The 19,917-nt window shown below is 39.1% G+C and overlaps 1 protein-coding gene across 6 annotated transcripts in view; it reads left to right on the forward strand.

Annotated features, from left to right (window-relative positions):
* DLGAP1 (DLG associated protein 1) overlaps positions 1-19,917 on the forward strand; it is a 404,901-nt gene that overhangs the window by 279,124 nt on the left and 105,860 nt on the right. For all 6 annotated transcript variants that reach the window (XM_064705914.1, XM_064705918.1, XM_064705917.1 and 3 more), the window contains one exon: positions 3,345-3,559. In XM_064705914.1, the coding sequence (XP_064561984.1) occupies positions 3,345-3,559 (215 nt within the window). The remainder of the gene's footprint in view (positions 1-3,344; positions 3,560-19,917) is intronic.

Below are 19,917 nucleotides of genomic sequence, written 5' to 3' on the forward strand. Positions count from 1 at the left end.
ACAAATTGAGGGACTAGAGCAATGCACTCAGACCTCATCATGGTACACAGTGTTTGCATGTGTAAATAGAAAGTTTTGGGGTAAATCCATTGCAACGAGCATTCAAAACTTGGCCTATTGCATCTGAATAATTTTGAGAAGCTTTGGGATAAAAGGTCTTGTACTTATACATGGGGTTATTGATAACAGAACTCAATAACTCCAAAGTAAGAGTTTCCACAGTACCTATATCTCCTCACTTGTATTACACCTATGAACTATGGCATTAAATTTAATAGTGGGTCTATTATTTTAGTAAAACTACAAGTGTTCAGCTTACCTGAATAATGGATGCTGTATGAACATGGCAAATTTATCTCCCCTTGGTTTTTCTCCATTGAAGGCACCAACCTTAACAATATACTAACATAGTTTGTTTAGTGCATTAAAGAATAATTTACAGACTTATCTCAATGAGAAAAAGGAAAGATCTTCAATTAAAGCAAAATGAATAAAATAATTAACAAATCAAAGTTCATATCCTCTGAGAATTCACAGATTCTCTACATACTCTGACTTTGATATCTAGTAGCTAGCTAAAAACTGATTGGAAATACACCAGTAGGGGTTTTTAACTGCTGGCTGAAGTCTGAGCATGGCATCAAAATGTCAGCAGAGCTTGATTTTACTAAACCTGTCCTAAATTCTTTTGTGTGAGTGATTTGAAAAGTCAAGGTTTTACACTGGTAAGCAGAAGCTGTAGGTTCCAAAATGTGGGGGAGAGGTGGTGTGAATATACATTGTATACTCACTGTTTGATGATGCTCTAGGCCTGGAACTAATGCAAGAGTAAGACCTGAAAAAAATGTTGTACTCTGTCTGTCATAAGTGGCTAAGGGAGGAATGTAAATACTCTGTACTCTTCTATATCAGAAATCAAAACTGCTACTGAGTGTTACCTTCATTTTGAACATATCATCTGTCCAGACCTGTTGTCTCGGCATAAACTTAGAAGCTACAGAATGGAAATATTTCTTCTTATTATTTTTAATTTTTTTTTTAATGTGGGAAAATATTAGAGCTGTTCATTCAATCCTGTTCTTCTAGTAGATTTCATTAGTACTTGGTACTCTTAGTTAAAGCTTTACCCTTTCCCAGAAGAATATTTCAAGTGTTGTTATGAGTATTTATTCAGTAATATCCTATAGATGCACAACTCTGCATATCATCATTCAGTAAGAAAACTGGACTTAGAACTATATTCCTGCCTAAAGGAACTTAGATTCTTGTAGCCCAGGAAAATAAGTTTTAAAATGAGCCAAACAAAAACCATGCACACACACAGAGCAAAAAATTGCCAAACCCACAACAGCAAACTTTGCATGCTGATGGAGAATAAGAATTGTAGAGCCATTTACTGAAGGATATTTAAAGACAAAGTGGAAATTTACTTTTAAAAGGCACAAGGAAAGCATTAGTTAAATAAAACATGGGGCATTTTGGAACAACTAAATCCTGAAAAGGAAGAGTGGGTCTTAAGAAAGAATATTGATAATGGTGCAATCTAGAGTAGATCTGCAGGGTTAAATCTTCAGTCTTTTAAGGAAAATACTGAACATCTAAGTGAGTTTCATGGCTGGACTTGACCAAGAGAGTATGGGGATAGGAGAACACATGAGGAAAGAAGGACTGTTTGAGCCTGGCAGCTTAAGGAAGGCCCTAAATCATTATGTCAGAAGCAGGAAAAGAAAAATCAGTGAAGGAAGAAGGTTGGCATGGTCTTGGGTTTTGAAATCATCAAGAAACAAATCAAAGACATAGGCTGTGAATAGTTTAATTAATAAAATAGTATCATTAATTATAACTAGTAATAAGCCTATATGTGCTTAGGACCATTAAATAAATTTGTTCCTTTATATAGCACAGTGGCTTTAGGGTTGTCGTTTATAGCATTATAGATTGATAAAAGGCCATAAAAAGGCCATAAAAATTTATTTGCATTAACAGTAACATTTGAAAGGCCTTACAGCCTCTGGACTTACACTCATGTTTGCAGTGGGAATCAACAGCAAAGCCATTAGCAAGCATTCCAATGTTTTAGTTTTGGTTGTCTAAACAAACTGGCATGTACATGCCCTAGCTGAAATCTGCAATGGGATTCACAAGATTCTCAGGTGAAGGTAAATGCTGATGAAAAACAAACTTCTCATAGAAAAGATTATTCTGGCAGGTGAGAGTATTTGTAAGTTGCAAGACAAATTTAGTAACCAAGATTCATGCCTCCTTATTTAATGTGGCTTGTAAGGTTTTCTGAGCATTATAGCTATGGCTGTTTTATAGAGTTGATTCACTGAGAAGGATCAGAGAAGCAGCAAACTAAAAATTCACAATAGCTTGTATTTAACACAATATTTGTTTAACTAAAAAACCCTTTTGAAGATTCACCTTTAGATAAAAATGATGTTTTTGCAAAGCAGCTTCAAAGACCCTGCTCCTCTGCATGTTGTTTCTGCAGTTACAGGAAAGAGGAGGATGCTGGTTCATGTGGTCAGAAGCCCCAGGAGCAAAGGAAAGGAGACAATGGGAGGGCAAGAGCACTCTGCTCTTGGACTGTCCTTTGTTATGTCTTAAAATCTCATGAATGCACATTCCCACTGCTCCAGATTTCCAATACAAAGAAGGGACAGCACTGACTTCAGATCAAGAGAAATAATGCACATCATTAAGAAAAAGAAAAAGAAAGGAATAAAGGGTTGTAGGACTCAGACAGAATTCAAAAGGAGGCTCACTGCAAGCTGCGGGTGTGTGGTTGCACTAATTAAGCTATAAAAGCAATACTAGTAAAATTTCACACTTGCAAACCTACTTTTGTGATAATTAGTGCATAGCTCCACTAATTTGAAATATATCTTGAGCCAAAATCATCCTGATGAGTGTTCCTGTGTACATTCTGTCAGAAAAGATTGTCATATATGGATTTGTATTTCAGCTTTTGTGCCTCCCCAAAGACATTCAATATGTTGAGCTGAACTAAAAATACTTTGATCTGGTTTATAAAGACTTTGAATGAAAATAGCTGAAAACACTCAAGATTTTACCTGTCCAGTATTAAACTTAACCAAGCCTTTTATGTCAGCATGTTTGCTTGAAGCTTCCCAGATAAGGAATGGAAAATAGCAGAGAACTCTGGAGGTGCTTGTGCCTCTGCAGGGTGAGAAGTGGGCCTCCACTGCAACAGCAACCCATGGTCAAATGAGACAAGAAAAGCCCTTTGGCCATCAGAGTTTTTGTTATGGCTCTGTTGTGGCTTACCAATGACATCGGGGAGGAGTGTGCTAACAAGAGAATTGTGTTCATCATTTCAGGTTCCTCAAGATGAATGGAGTGGCTACACTCCACGAGGAAAAGATGACGAGATTCCCTGCCGCCGGATGCGCAGCGGCAGTTACATCAAAGCCATGGGCGACGATGACAGCGGAGACTCGGACACAAGCCCCAAGCCATCTCCAAAGATTGCTGCACGGAGAGAGAGTTATCTCAAGGCCACCCAGCCATCCCTTACCGAGCTCACCACCCTCAAGTAAGTCCAGATTCTGCTCTATCACCTACAGATCTCCATTAAGGCATGCATTTTCTATGTTTGCTTCTTCTCTTTACATTTTCTGTGTTTCCTATGTTTGTTTCCTCTCTTATTTCCAGCTACCAGTTCAGGAACGTATTTGAACCAGTGCGTTCCATCATGCTTATTTTTGCATGTTTTTTTTCCTTAACAAGAGTAAATCTGAGAGTGTATTTCAATGTTATTCTGAAAAGGAACCAGTGCTTTGAATTTGCAAAGTATTTTAACCTGTTAGTGTTAAGTGAGCATCCAGGTATGTACAGTAGGTGCACTCTTTGAATGCTTTGTTAAAATACAGCTTCGGCCTGCAAAAGCTTTGTGTAACTGTGTATCTATATATACTCAACATTTGAAATTAGACCTTAGATAGTCTTTGCAACTCCAGAGAGAACCTGACATTTAATTAAAAAGAGCAAAGACTATCTGAAAGTAGAGAAACCCATGTTTTCCACTCAGAATTGCACTGTATTTTGTAGAGAACCAAAATCGGATTTTTAAAATTGTTTGTGAAAACTTTAGCCAAAAGGAATAATGAGTTTTGGGAGATTTTTAAATGTCACTATTTGTTTTTCCTTTATTTGGGCCTTTTAAAAAAGTCACCCAAATTGTCAGGAAAATTGCACAAATGGACAATTTTGTATAACCATTTCATTTTAATTGATTCTAAAATAGAAAGGTCCCTTAAAGCAAGAAAATTAATTATATCCATAAAAGAAAACAGTGTGGATTTAAAATCAACAATTGTTTCTTGTGTCTTTTTAAAAAAATTTAAAAATTCTTAGCTATAATAGTGAATCATAGTTCACTGGACCAAAAATAACCCAATCTTAGTATAACTTGCCTAAGGCTGTGGGTTTAAAATGGGGGGGGGAGGGAATAAAAGGATCTCTATCTCTTCTAGTATCCATGATCAGTGACAAAAGACTCCTTCTGCATTTCCCTGATTAATTTCTTCTCCTTCCTTGTCCTCCTCTACCCCATTTTTTTCCAGAGACCTTATCTGAGAAGCAGATTTTAGCGAAAACTGTTTGATCCTTGTTAAGAATGTCATGCTTTGACATCAGTGGTGAATAGGCCAGCAGAAAAAAGCAAGCTTACTGCAGCTCCCCATAGCATCCTGCCTGAATTTGTCTCAAGGGAAGCCTGGGATTGCTTCTTGTCTGTCTTTCTATTAGTGACCAAAGGAGAAAGCAATCTCATTTTCTGCAGGGATTTTCATAATCTAGCTGGTTTTGCTCAAGGGATCCAGTGATTCCTTTCATCATCCAGAGGACTTTACCACATCCCTTCCTGAGCCAAAACTCTTCCTGTGAAATCAGTTACTGCAACCTCTGCAAGGTGAACATGAATGTTATTTACCACCACAAAGCCCAGCCAGCCAGGCTTCATGCATGGACACACTTTCAGGCACAGAGCTTATTCTTTTTGAGTTTTTAGAAGCATGCTTTCCAGAGTTCCATAGTATATGTGAAGCTCAATGCATCACATTAAGTGTATTTGCTCTTGATCATTTCTGTTCTCTGTAGATACAAGATTTGCAAAAAAAGAGATAGATTTAGGAAAAATCTAAAGTCCTGCATGTCACTGTTCACCCATGGAGGCTGTCAGACCAGAGGTGCCAGGCAGCAGAAGCTTTTCGCTTTCAAGTCATTGTAATTCAGCAAAATCCTTGTATAAATACTTAATTTCCCATGCTTTTTAATTGCTTCCTATTTGGGAAAGCTTTTAGGAATGTGCCAAATTTTAAGCTTCACTCTGTAAAATTCACATAAGTTTAGGAGCTGTGCAGGAATATGATGTAAATCATGGGGTAGAGGAAGGAAGGGAAAATGGTAAATGGCAGTAAAACAAAAAAGAGGAGAAAGCATGAAATAACTTTTCTTTTTCAATGGCTTTTCAGCATGAATTGGGATGAAATAGAATTATTTCTTTTAATCTATGCTGATATTTTAAAGAAATATATCTTCCTGAGGAACCTTTCACTTTCAGAGACAATTTGTATAATACATAATTATGCAGTGCTTTCATTACTTTCTGCTGAACATGATAATTTCTGGGGGTTTTATGAGAAACAGCTGAGTGCTTGCTCTGGGAATTGAAGTCTTCTGTTAAGCTAGGTCTTTGTTTGCAGATGTCTTCATACTTTCTTAATAGTGTGACTTGACCTTCACAATGACATTCGTTTTCCATCCCATTCCTACCCTGATTAACCCGAGAGTTGTGTCAGAGTTTTGCAGGTGTGTTAGACAGAGACCAAACTAGGGCCCCTAACTCACTGAATATAGGTCATCAAGCAATTGTGTGATGTGTGATAACAAGTTATTTCCTTGCCTTGCTGTTGACTTGAGTTCAATTTGCACCTGAATAAGAGCTTTGTGGAAATGAGCCAAAGCCTGCTCTAGGCAGCAGGCAGCCTTTTACTGTCACTAGTGGACCTTCTAGTTGACCTAGAAGGGTATTATTAACACCCTAAAGCTGAGTGGTATTTCACTCCTTTAATTATTGGTTTTTTCTGTCCATGAAGAACAAAGCACGCTGTGAAATCAGTGTTTCTACAGCAGTAATTGTCAGGGATCTTCCTGATGCATTTCTTTCTGCTACTCCCTTTCTCAGTTTGCTATATTCAGTCTCTAGTTGGCTGCACTTTTATCTCTGGCAGAGCAAACAACTTAAAAACATGTTCCCTTTTGCTTTCCCTGTTCTTTCTGAAGTGATTTTTTCATCTTTTGGGACTTTTCCTCTCTGACTCCTTTAAGTCTAATATTGGTCTCACAACCCACGCTGTTCCTCCCACCTACCTACCTACCATTGCTCATGCGCCTACTCTTCTAAGAAAGTATTTTCATTATTACCAGTGTTGCTTTTTATATAAGGAATAACCTTTGAACAGCACAACTGTGTCATATCTCCTTTACATAATACAAATTTATTTTCCTGGTTTTGCCGAGGATTTTTCCCTGCCATACTGTACAATCTCCCTCCTACCATTTTCCTCCATTGCCATGGTTTCCATGTGGTTACAGCACATGTGTCAAATGCTGTGGTACCATTCTGGATAAAGCACAGCTTGCTGTGATTTTGAAATACACACCTCCGCTGCTGCATTCTCATTATCCTATCAGGAAGTAAGCAGATTTTTTTTTTCTCTGTCTTTGCTGACAGTATGCTCTTGGTGTTTTAAGATTTCACAGTCTAGATAAACTGATTCAGCTGGAAAAAAAAGGTGGTATTTTCTTGCCATTCCTAGTAAGTGACAAAAGTTTATCTTTCACTTGTAGGCAGATTGAAAATGGACTGGTTAGCAAACTTCCAAAGAAGGTGCAGGTGGCAGATAACTGACAATTCTGTTACAGCTGAGCATGATTCAGGACCTAATCCCTCACTACTTATATGTACCTTGCTTATGTTTAGCATGGGTTTTTGATGGGATAAAAAGTACACAATTACATTGCTGTCTGCATGCCAACCTGTCACCTCCAGCTTCCAGTAACTCTTAAATCCATTGGGCAACTGTAACCAAGTTGGCTAGAGAGACTGAAATCCGAAAGATATGAAGTTCCAGAAAGTTTTATCAAGATCTGTAGCTGGATAAGGCAAGGAAGGACCTGCAGCCATCACTTCTGTTCTTTTGAAGGGCTATGGGCAAGGTAGCTGGTGGATCAGCACAAGGAATAATATGGCAGCATTTTCCCAGCCTAAAAAAAAATAGGGAATGTGAAAGGGCCTGCAAAACTCTGTTGAGGACAAGAGAGCTGAGAGATGGATCCTGTCACCACAGATTTTCTACTTCATTTTCCCCCCTTCCTCTTCTCCACTGCAGGCATACTCACTGCTTAGAACACAGATTCAAATTATGCTTCTTAACTCATTATTGCTGCTATTGTGGGGACTCCATCCATTTGAATCTTTTATTTGAGGGCTTTGTTTGTTTGTTTGTTTGTTTGTTTGGAGGGGGGTTTTGTAACATATTACCAAACATAACAGTAATTTATTTGACAGACATGGATTTCGGGTTAAATACAGTTGCAGAATTTTTGTTTTGAACTCATATTTGATCACTTAAATTTTTTCTGTTCACTCTGTGATCACTAGTGAATTGAAAATTTTAATGATCTTGATATTTTGTAGATGCATTTGTAGAACTTATGTAAAAAGGATAGAAGGAAGAACAGAAATGAGATTTTTTTCTTAGCAAATCTATACTTTCAAGGCATTTTTCTAGGCATGTGATGTTTTTCAAGTCAGCTGTGATTAAGAGAAACTTATGAACACCAAAACCCCTTTTTAATGCACACTAAGTTTCACCACTGATGATGAAGAGAGTATGTGAGCATATAATCATTAGACTCTTCTTTTTATCCCATGGTAAAGAATTTTTCTATATAAATTCCATCATAGCTGCATCTGTTCCTAGGATTTACTTCATAGATGACTTAAAATACAATTCTTGCCTTTAAAGTTTATCAGAGACATTAAAAAAAAATCTCAAAATAGGGGCATGTTATTTGTTTACACCTACATTTTTATTTTTATGTGTTGATACAAATAGTGTAAGTACTTTCTGCTTGTATGTTTATGGGAATCTGGAGACAAAATTGTTTTGAAAACCAAATCACAATAAATTATCAAGCTCAATTAAGTGGTATAATCTGTTAGCAAGCTTAGTAGCAGTGACAAGAGCAAGGAGAAGGAGAGAGATCTGATTTATACATCCTGAACTCAAACTTTCACATCACCTCCTTGAGAATTGATCAAGTGAGTTCCTGGAGGACAAACCACCAAGCTGGAGTCAACCTCCATTGCTAACCAAATCTTGACAGAGTTGCAGCACCAGCTCTACTAGGTTGACTTGGAAGGAAAATCAAACAACTCCATTGTTACTTAGTATAAGGCATATTTCAAGACAGGAAATCCCCTGGTCCTCCTAAAAGTGATCCTTGGAAGTGTCTGCACTGAGGGAAATTAGAAGGGATGCATGGATAATTTTAGCCTGAAACAGTGCCCAGGCTGTTCTGTCATTTGAGCTGATGTCCTTACACTACACTTCACCATACGGCACATCATAAATCCCTCGGTATGAAAAGCATCCCAGCCCTGGGAAGGAGTGCCTATTTACTTTGAGGTGTTTGTATAATACTCCAGAATATCTGGGGGGGGAGAAAGTGTCATATAATCAAAAGCACACTTCTTTCTTTTTCTTTTTCTTTTTCTTTTTCTTTTTCTTTTTCTTTTTCTTTTTCTTTTTCTTTTTCTTTTTCTTTTTCTTTTTCTTTTTCTTTTTCTTTTTCTTTTTCTTCTTTTCCTTTTTTTTTTTAAATAAGGTGATGTCCTCATTCTGCTAAAGTGATCTGATCCAGATCTCAGGCAGGGGGAAGGGAGAGGTGGTGCAATACCACATTTTCATTACGGTGAATATTTTTAGACACATGCAGGGAAGCTTGTTAATTTTCTTTCTTGCTGAGTGACTTCCAATTAGGGAACAATGACTTTGCTAATTAGTACAAAAGGAATAAGTCTGATTAATCTTTTACTAGTGTTTTACAGTATGTTTTCAGTACAGTTGGTGTAATTGTTTCATGTTGCAGTCTCTTTCATTTTTATCAAACCTGTAGCTAGTAAAGGAATTGTTTCCATGTTCCTTGAGGTGTGTTTTGTTTCTTTTTTTTGAATAGGAATTTTCTTTTAATTTTGCATTAAAAAGACAGAAGCATTTCCATGTGCTTTGGACTTGCAACCTAAGGAACATAAGTATTCTGGAACTATTACTGGCCTAGGTAGTAACTTTCCCAGCATACATTCACTGGTGCATGATATATTAACTTTTTATTCATACTATTGCAATCCCTTCTCTCTCCAACTAGGCAGAAGCTGTTGAACATATTTCTCACTTTTCAAGCTTGTGTGTCAAGTATGATTAAGTTCAGTGAATAATTTATAAGTCAGAAAAAAATTTTAAAGGCAAGACAATGAAAAATATATTTATTTTGAGGCAGCAGGTGGACATACTTCAGGAGCCAATGGTTTTCTTATTTCAGCTGACATCTGTTTTGTGTATATGATATTTAAGGAGGAGAGGATATTGATTTATTGGAGGAGCTTGGAGCTTTTAATGAACAGTTGGTAGTGATGGATTTATAAAACACATTCAGTCAGTTATGGGCATGAGAGATATCTTGTGCTCCATGGCAGCTTGCCTTCAGGATTTTGTGTCCCCTATACACAGAGGTATGGATGCCTTTACATCCCTACATTTCATTGCCCAGGACATGGGTAGGATGAACACTCCTCCTCTCTACTTCTGTGGTGATCCCCACCAGTTTATCTTGCAATGAAACAGATTCCCTAGATATCACAGTCTCACTGGGAGCAGTCATTGCTTATCACATTGTAAAGCCTAACTTTCTATTAGTCCACATCTAGCTACATACAATCTGTTAGGTCAGTATTACCATAGTTGCATAAATAATGTTTCTTGTTTCTCTGAGATGAGAAGTGAAAATTTTGTTGTAATCTGTGGTGTATTCTATTGTTATTGTCCCACTTGTAGTTTTACCTTTACTTGCTGAAATTTGAGGCAATCATACTGTTACAGTAAACTTGCAAAAGAGTATCCATAGAATCATAGAACGGTTTGGGTTAGACGGGACTTTAAAGATCATCTGTTTCCAAGCCCCCCATACCATGTGCAGGGACACCTTTCACTGGACCAGGCTGCTCAAGGCCCTGTTCAACCAGGCCTTAAACACTTCCGGGAATGTGGCTTCCACAAACTCTTCCCATGTCTCACCACAGGCACCTAATATCCAATCTCATCTCTAAACTTGCTTTTCTTTTTTCAATTTGATGCCATTCCCCCTTGTCCTACCATATATGCTCTGGTAAAAAGTCCCTCTCCAGCTCTCTTGTAGACCCCTTTAGGTACTGAAAGGCTGCAATAAGGTCACCCCAGAGCACTCTCTTCTCCAGGCATAAACATTTGCTAAAAAAAGGAAAAGCCTATAATTTTCTAGCCAAAATGTGACTTTTTTGGCAATATCATAGAAAAAAATTTGGAAGTCAGTAATCTGTTAAAGAAAAGCAGCAACCTCATTTAGATGATTGTCTTACTTGGAGACATGAAAATCCTTGTCCTGTGTGTAGTCATCTGTTTCAGTTTTACACAAGATTTAGCTTGATATGGACCATAGCCACAGATGAAAGTTAGGAATTCCAACATCCTAGCTTCACAATTAAATCCTAGAAACATTTATGCATTTTACAGCAAATGGTGTTGATGAATGCAAAGTAACACTGTTATCTCTTAAGAAGCAAAGCCTATCATTGCACTTTATATATCAAATGGGCACTTCTAGGGCTTGTGTTAAGAAAAACAATTATAATTAGTGAACCAAAATGTGTTTTTCAGCCATCTCTTTCAGTGTATAGTCTTTACAGAGCCTCCATGCATGTTTGTCTGCAAATGTGTTTGGTCTTCTTTATTTTTAGCCCTACTTCTTCCCACATACTTAAAATTCTGCCTCAGAAAGGGAGTTAATAATGTCCAGTGGAGGCAGGGAAAAAAAAGACTGTGTATGCCAAGGCTTACACAGCCTATATGTTATGAACATTTTCCTAGCAATACTGATAGTTAAGCGTGGGAGTTGATTGCCAAAAGAAATCACTTCACTGGGCATTTTCAAGAAAAGGGTAAAAAATATCTGTCAGAACAAATTTAGGTATTGCTGATCCTGCTTTAGGGTGGAAGGAGGGACCAAATGACCTCTTGAAGACCCCTCCAGACCTATCTTTTTTGATTCTCTGTCTGTATGTCTCAGGCTGTTGAATATACCCTCTGTCACTGTTCTTACTTCTTTTCCTTAACTTATTTTTTCAATGTAAAAATAAAACTCTCATCAGAACCAAATTATTCCTGAAGGCCTGCTGCTGAAAAGCAAATATAGCTATCCCACCCACAGCAGGGCTGTGCAATTCTTTCATGTTCTTTAAATGTTATTTCATTGCTAGCGTTTTGAAATCATGTTCCCACCGCTGCCAGCCATACCATGCTTGACCCTTGGTATGTGATCTTGTACTCTCTGCTTTAGTTTGCTGAGGGGAGCTCAGCTGATGTATTGAACCTGCCATGCAGAAAATGCACAGGCATAAAAAGAGATGTGCTTTTGCAAAAAAAATCAGTCTGGAGTCCTTAATGTTCTACATAGCAAGACAAGCAAACAGGCAACAATAATTAAGTTAATTATTCATAATAATTTTCTATTCTGATCAGCCAGAAGTGCAATCATTTTTCACTGTGAAATGGTGGAGCTCTTTCAGATTAAAAATAGAAAAAGTTAAAATAGTGTTGCCTTAGTTTTAATGTGAAAGTACAAGACAGTGTTTTTGCTGACATGCTTTGAGATCTTGTGCTAATCTGCATCATATTAGGCTGAGAGAAAGAGAGATTAAGATGAAAACTTGTTCTGCTCTTACAAATAAAAGATACTATTGCCATCTAAGTCATGTTGATACCCAGTAATTTGTTTCTCTGATTTTCTTGTGCTTGCATTGCTATTAAGATAGAGCAACTTTTAGCCTAATTTAGTCATTGTCTGCTGGCTTGGGTGCAGGGAAGAGAGGGAGCATGGGGCAGCAAAGAAAGTGTATGGCCCCTGTATTAGGTGCAGCATCAAATACCACTCTTCTCCCTGTGACATATGTGAATGAAAGTTCATCTGAAGAGACCTGACTTTTTAAAATCTCCTCTCCTCCTAAAGAAGGTATAAATCTTTTTAGAAGTATGGAAATGAGGGAAAATCCTTAAAGGCTTTTTTACATTGTGCTGGCTTTCCTTACTCATTGTACACCACAAGGGCGGAGAACCACCATACAATCCCTGTTTAATTTGCTGGTGTGGGAAAAAAAATTGTTGAAAGCACCTTTGAAGGAGCTGCTGAGTCCTTGTGAGAGATTTCTGTGGTTCCATCTGCAGCTGAGCTGCACAGCAATTTCCCATTCCCCTCCAGAAGAGCTGTGCTACCAAGCAGCCTGCACCCCAGCTGCCCAGCAGCTTCGCCTCTAGCAAGCCCAGAGCCTGCAGAAAGCACTAACTGGTTTTGTCATCCCCAAATGCCAGCAGCCACATCCACAGCACCCAAATCCCTCTCTTTCTTCAAGTGGTTTTGGGCTGGCAGACTTATTTGAGCTGTGTCTGTGCAGCTCTGCACTGTGACAGTGATGTATCATGCTGAAGGCAATCTCAGGAAATTTCAGGACTAGTATGTAAATTTTTCTTGTGTTACATATGACAATTGCAATAGCAAATCTGTGCTAAGCCTTTATTACTCCATGCTTGAAAGGAAACCTTGAGAAGCTACTTTTGGGAGGTAGTCCTCCTTCAGTTAGCCCTAAAATTGCTCACAGTTATTTATTACTTTAAAAGAAATAACTTGGTTCTGAACTTTGCATAAATCTCAAAAATAAGTATAAGTACATAATGCAGAAGACTTGGAAACACTTTGGGTGAAATGCTGTCTATGTCATCAACTGAGTTGTAGCTTCATCACATAATAGTTATGTTTGTAGAAGTGATAAATTTATATTGATAAAAGACAAGATTTTAAGGGAAGACAGTTTCTATTTTGAATAGGTATTTTCTTCTCTATTCTAGTGGGAGTAACCAACGTGTCATTAAACCATCTTCATGAAGTTGAAATCAAAAAATGTTAGAAATCTGAGAAACGCTGGCAATGCCTTGTCAATAAGGTCCAATCTAAATCTCTAGCCAAGGATTCCAGCCTTGTGCAGGATCTGTTGGACTCATGTCAGCCATGTGGCTGCAAGAGCTGTGAGACAACAGGGCTTTGGCAGAGATGTGTTGCTGAGACTTGTCTGAAATTCTGGTGAGTCAGGCTGTTCCACTGCAGTTATTCAGTCATTTGCTGTTGGGTAGGATGTCATTTCTGGCAGAGGTAACTCTCTGCCTATTGCTTCCTGTTCTCCACCACTTCCCTGCCCCCTACAAAAAGATCATTTGACTTAGGGCACAAATTAATTGTTGTTTACAATTGTGATGAACAAGTTTTAATAGAGAGGGAGTGGATGATGCCTTATTCATAAATAAGATGTTAGACTGACAGTGGCTGGAATGTATGTCAGCACTCTGTCACTATTTCTATTGTCCTTTTTCTTTTTTCTCTCTATTTTTTTTTTAGTAAGTGATTCCTTAATATTCTTATAAACCTTAGTACTCAGCTAAGTGTCCTTTCTCCATTAAAAGAGACAAGATTTGCATGAAGAATAGCACAATAACAGTCACTGTGCCTTCACTCAGTGAACTAATGTGCTATCAACTATTTCTATATTTCCACCTGCCCACTGCTTATTTTATTTCCTTTTATTATGAGTTTTACACTTTGAAAATAAACAGTACATAGCAGCTTCTTCTGCTTTCATTTATTATAACCCTGATCCTTACACATCTTTCTGCTAGAATTTCATCAGTGGTCATTTCATTATTTTTTTTTTCATCAGTACAATTAACATCATTCTTATCAGTCTTTCACAGTTCTTATCCTGTCCTTTCTCGTCTTGACTAGAGCCAGTCTGTTGTTAGCACTCCTGGATCCCTCTCTTTGCATCCCTTCTCCCTGGGGAGGTGTTCAGCTTGTGTTGAAAACAGCTCTGTCTTCCTTCAGTTTTGGTGCTCCACTGCTGCCACCATATACGTGGTGGGCAGCTGCTCTCAGTCACAATTCAAGCTGTCTTTGGAGTGATTTCCTCAGCAACTGGGTTTGCTCCCTGCTCCATTTCTCCAGCCAGAAGTGGCTGCAGTGGCTCAGGATCGCAGCAGCTGAGGTGCCCTTGTCACTGGCCAGCAGTCAGGTGGTGCTTGCACACTGATCCCTGTGCAAACACACGTGAGCGCCGAGGAGCCCTTATCCTATCAGCTCTAATTGTTCCTTCTCCAGAGAAGCTAATCAGATTCCTTATATCTCTGTGATGATGTGGTATCCGTCTGAGTGCTTTGCCTCTGGCACAATATGGACAAGCCTTCATTTGCTACTGAAATTGCCTGTTATGACTATATTTCTTCCCCAGTTCTTGGAATCAGTATGTCCATATAATGGTATTTGTTATTTAATGTAACTAGTTTCCCCAAGGGGAACAGCCCAAAGAATAATAAAATAATCCATTTGAAGTTCATGCAAACAATGAATCACCTGAACAGCTGTCTCTTTAAAAACAGGGCTGTAGTTTGATGCTGATGTTATAGAGATTCTTCTTCTTTTGAATATGTTCCCAGATTATGTATTTTATTTTATGTAAGTAAACCAGGTACAAAATAGAGAATAGTAAATAATACATAGAGGAAGATTCTGTACTTTTAAGGAGTATGTTTAAAGAAGAGGATGAAATAAAATTGACCTGTAAAGTAAAACTTAGAACTCTGAATTAAATTTTTTGAGATTTATTTGCAAGCCTCTTTTGCAACACTTTCAACCATCAATTTTTTTAAAAATCTAAAACCTTGTCATAATATTTATATTTCCAGAGATGAAAAGTAAAATTAATCTTGTTTAGTAGCCAGACAGAGGTAAAAGTTTACTTCTGGCTTGAATCCTACAGTTTCTATTGTGCCATACTATATTTCATAGTTACTCCCTTGATGCTTCTATGATGGGCAGCACTGCAGCCAGCCAGTGTGGGAAGGTTAGATGTGATCCAGGTTAGATCTGAGATGAATGTAAATCTCTTGCCCTTCTCCTGGGGCTGTCCACTGCCCCCAGTAAAGGCCTGAGATATCCATTGGGATGGCTTCCTGCTCCATGGGGAGCTATGCACCATTCATGAAATAAACACTAGTTTTTCTCCCCAAGGCATGAGACTTTATAGGAATAAGTCACATTAAAATGCTTGTTGACTCTCTCTGACAGCCCATGGGAATTCTGTGCAATTGGGATCTGGGTCCTCAGTGCAGGATTCTGCAGTGTGTTGTTTACAAGTCTCAAGTGTAGCATTTAAAATCTGATCTATGGAGGATTTTTTCTCCCCTGGACAAAGTTGATAAGAGGCTTTAAATGTCTGCCTCCTACCCAACACAATGGGATGATAGCTTCTGCCATGAATTAATCAAGCTGCTTGTTAAAAAAACATTATCTTGCCACTCTTCTTCCAAGTCCTTTTGAATTCAGACAAATTTAACTGCTTTCTCTTCCATAAAAATGATACACTAAGGTTAATTACAGTTCAGGAGCACTCTAAGGTATGATTTTGCTGCGTGGTGTTTCTCAGGTCGAAAAGGAGCCGGAGGGGTGCACCTGGAACGAGAGCTTGAATTGTTCCCCTCGGGAAGGGGCGGATCAGCTGAGCAATTAAAATGGAGGACAGAAATTGCAAGGCTCTCAGGTGTCGTGCCCCTTTCTATGCCAGAGGGGAGCAGAGAGGTGGGAGCGTGTGGCCCCCACACGGCATGCTGTGCCTCCATGGCGGGAGGCTGTGCCCTCGGGAGCTGGGCCAAGGACATCCCGCTGCTGCTGTTCCCTGCCTGGCTCCTTTCCAGGCACAGCCATCCTGTGCCTCCAGCTCTGGGCAAAAGGGGGTGATGGCACTCACCTCCTGTATGTTGGGTTGTCACGAGGATTGATTCAGCACACTGAGTGCAACAATTACAGAACCTGCTAATGAGGTTCTGTAGGCTGGAGAGGCTGGAGACATGGTAGGCAGGCAATGTTAGTCATTGTCCCCTTGCTTTTGGCTCCTGCTTGGTTTGTGCTCCTGTAGAGATGCTTGTGGCAGCATTTCCTAGGGCTCACTGAGATGCCTGGGAAGAGCCCCACCATACTGTGTGAGCCCTGAGGCGCAGTGTGGGGAGAAGGACTGAAATCATCCTCATGCTTCCCTGCCAGAGGGAAAACTGCTGGCAAGACCCCACCAAGGAGTAACAGGGTCAGTTCTTGTAGTTCCTCCTCAGATGTGCTTGCCTTCTCTCCTTCCACCTGCTGCACATCTCGAGGAATTATTCCCTTAGTTTAGCCGCTGTGAACTTATTTTTTCAGACTAGCATCCTCCAGCTCCCTCCCAGCTGGGTAATCCATGGTGCCTCTGTGTACACACCCTTTGCCATGAGAAAGCCCAGAGGGGAGCAAGTTACTCCCAGCAGTAACAATAAGTAATGTTGCTTTTTGCTGTGTCTGTTGAAATTCTGGGACAGACCTCCCATCTCTTACCACCCTGCAGCCCACAGCCAGTGCTAACATGTCCTAGAGGTGGCTCGGGTACTCTCACAGGGGCATGCTGCCCTTCAGCTGCCTGTACATCTCCTCTTCCCTCCATGACCTGCCCACGCACACTAACACACAGCTTCCCACTCACTTCTCTATAAATTTTCCTTGTATTTGTTACACTTCACACTATAGCAGAAGGGAATCTTAAAATGCCTTTTTTCTTTTTCTTTTTTTTTTTTTTCCATAGGGAAGGCTTTAGAGCTAGGAAAAGATATTTTAGTACTTTTCAGAGCCTGAGCTGCCATGGTGTGTGCTGCAAGAAAAGCAAGCACATCACACACTGAAAATCACAGTCTGGTTGAGTGGAGAGGGTTCCCACTGTATGTTCTGTGCACGACTATTCCTGGAAAACCTGTGAATTTTATGAGGAAAAACCATTTGGAAGGCTGTGGGAAAGATTTGTCTCTGACATATTGTCCCCTGACTTCCCTTCTTTGAAGAGGGTAGACAGCAGCACCAATGGTTCTACACTGATGACAGCCTAATTATCTAACAAGAGCCTGGCACAGTAAAACCCAAAGGGCTAAGGGAGGAGCAGTTTTCTACTTACATCCCAAACTCTTAGTGTACTCAAAACTAGATTGTCCGTGAGCATTCCGCAGTCTTTTTATGAAAAAGTTTTTTCTGCTTAGTTTGAGCTTGGCTTTTTCGTGTTTGGAAAGACAGAACTGGGCCTGCTAACTTAGCAGAATTTGTCTAAGTTGAGGAAAAAATGTGACTCAGACTTTTCCATTGACAGCCCTCTAGCAAAACTCTTAAGATTTGACCTGCTAAACATCTAGCAATTGCCTATCTCATTAACTACTTTCTTTTCTTCAGATAAAAGCAACTTTTTAATTTTACTTAGCATTTTCCTGTTGCTGAATATCTTCTTATCAGTGAATAGTGAATAGCTCTACACACAAAACCCTGCTTCACACATCCAAATTGCTTCCTTCCTGCTATAAATGGATGTTTAGCATAGTAATCTGGAGTGAAAGGCACAAGATTAGCAATGCAGCCACTGAGAGTGCGTTATTGTGTTGGGCTTTTCTTTAGTTTCTACTTTCAAATAGCTTTATTCCTAAAGAATATGGAAGTTACATTTTTAGCAAGTTGCTGGTTTCTGTACAGAAGGAAAATACCTTTTTCAACCCCAGTACTGACCTGCCCTTTCTAGTCACCAGGAAAAATACTTTGAATCACAAAAGGCCCATAAAAAAATCTTTCAATCCTACAATTTTTGTTAATGATATGCTGAATGCTATGAAATTAAGTTGCCCTATGAATCCTAATTAATTGAAAATCAGGTCCACAATTCATCCGAGCTATGAAAATCAGACTATATTCCTAAGGAGACATGCAGATTCTTTTTCTGTTTCTTGAGCCCTTGAACTCTGTGTTTTTGTGCTTTCTTTTCAACTGTGAAAGCTCGATATTTTTTTCTTTAACTGGAAAGGTTTTGCAAGCCTCATGAGATGAGCTTTAAGAAAAACATAACAAATTGCAGAAGCATGATAAATAGCAGTCATTGGCAGCTCTAGATCATTCCTCCCTCTAGTGGCTGGCTGGCTCCAGTGACAGTAAATGGAGCTCTATTAACATCTCAGGGAATTATTCCCTTCGTTTAGCTGCTGAGAACTTATTTTTTCAGGCTAGCATCCCCCAGCTCCCCTCCTGCTGGGTAATCCATGGTGCCTCTGTGTACACATCCGTGACTGTGTTATTTGACCAGACTTTCAGTTTTTCAAGGTCACCTCTACAGTGTTCTCATGCTTTTCCAGTCCCTTCTGTACATTTTATTATATGATTCCCAATAGCAGTCAGGTAAAAAAGGTTGACCCAGTTCTGTTGCATTTCTGTGGTCCAACACGGTGATTTATCACAGCCAATCTCTGATGTATACTAAAGTGAAAAAGTGATGAATTTGAAGCAGTTTAGCTTGATGCAACGCTGTGTTTAGACAGTGAGCAGGAGACCAGCACTTCTTCCATCTCCTTGGATTTGTCAGTGCATGCCCAGAACAACAGCAGGAAGCTCAGGTGTGCTCATGTCATTAACAACTGACCCATCTCCTCCTGGATAATTACAGAAAATGTAAAGCTGCTGCAGAGTTGAAATGTTCAACCTAATTTAGCTTCAAGCCCCAGATATATGTTTAGTTGGAGGGACAGTATTCAATGGGTTGACAAATTGGTCCTTACCTGACACATCACAAGAGAAACCAGAGTCCCAGGACACTGAGCAGCCTTTCAAAGGTCCCATCCCACCTGCACACAAAGACATACATCAAAAGTATGATTTTAAACATCATACTTTGATGAAGTTCAAACATCATCACACAGGTCTCTGCCCTAGTGATCCTGACAATATGAAATGGATTCATGTTATCATAGTGTTGTTGTTTTCCTAATCAAGGTGACAGAGCAGTAAAAATACCTGCTGGATATACAACAGCCATTTAAGGAAGAGGTCATCTGAGGAAGAGGGTACTTACTCATGTAACAAAATTAAATTATGTAAGTTCATTGCAGAATTCTGTCTCTCCTCATAAGAGTTGTGAGGCTTTAGGAAGTAATACAGGTTTCATTACAATTTACTTAAAATTGACATTTTAGGTATTAAACTTTTAGGTTACTGAATAGGTTACTGAAGTTTTATTAGGCTGGAGAGCTTTTCAAGCAGTTGTGTCGTACCTCAGAAAAACCATTGACTTGAAATGATATCATATCCATACCAATCACCATCCATAGTCTATAATGGTTTAAAATAAAAAGAAAAAAGAAAATAAACTTATTCTTAAGTATCTTTTGACCATCACTCCAAACATTCTTCAGTGTTGATTAACCAGGTATTCTGCTTTATATACAATATCAGTCTCTGGGGCTGAAGTTGTTCAATATCAGTCTCTGGGGCTATTTCAGTTCTTCTGTGACCTTAGCTTCCAGTAATACAATAAAAATTTGGTGCTGCTATTCATTTCCATCAAAGAAGCTCAGTTCTGTTTGCTGACTTTAGTTCATCATCACAAAGCCACCAACAGCCACAGAGGTGCTAGTAGGGAAGTACTAACACATG

This window comes from Zonotrichia leucophrys, chromosome 2 (assembly GCF_028769735.1).
Source record: "Zonotrichia leucophrys gambelii isolate GWCS_2022_RI chromosome 2, RI_Zleu_2.0, whole genome shotgun sequence".
In the NCBI taxonomy this organism is placed as follows: domain Eukaryota; kingdom Metazoa; phylum Chordata; class Aves; order Passeriformes; family Passerellidae; genus Zonotrichia; species Zonotrichia leucophrys.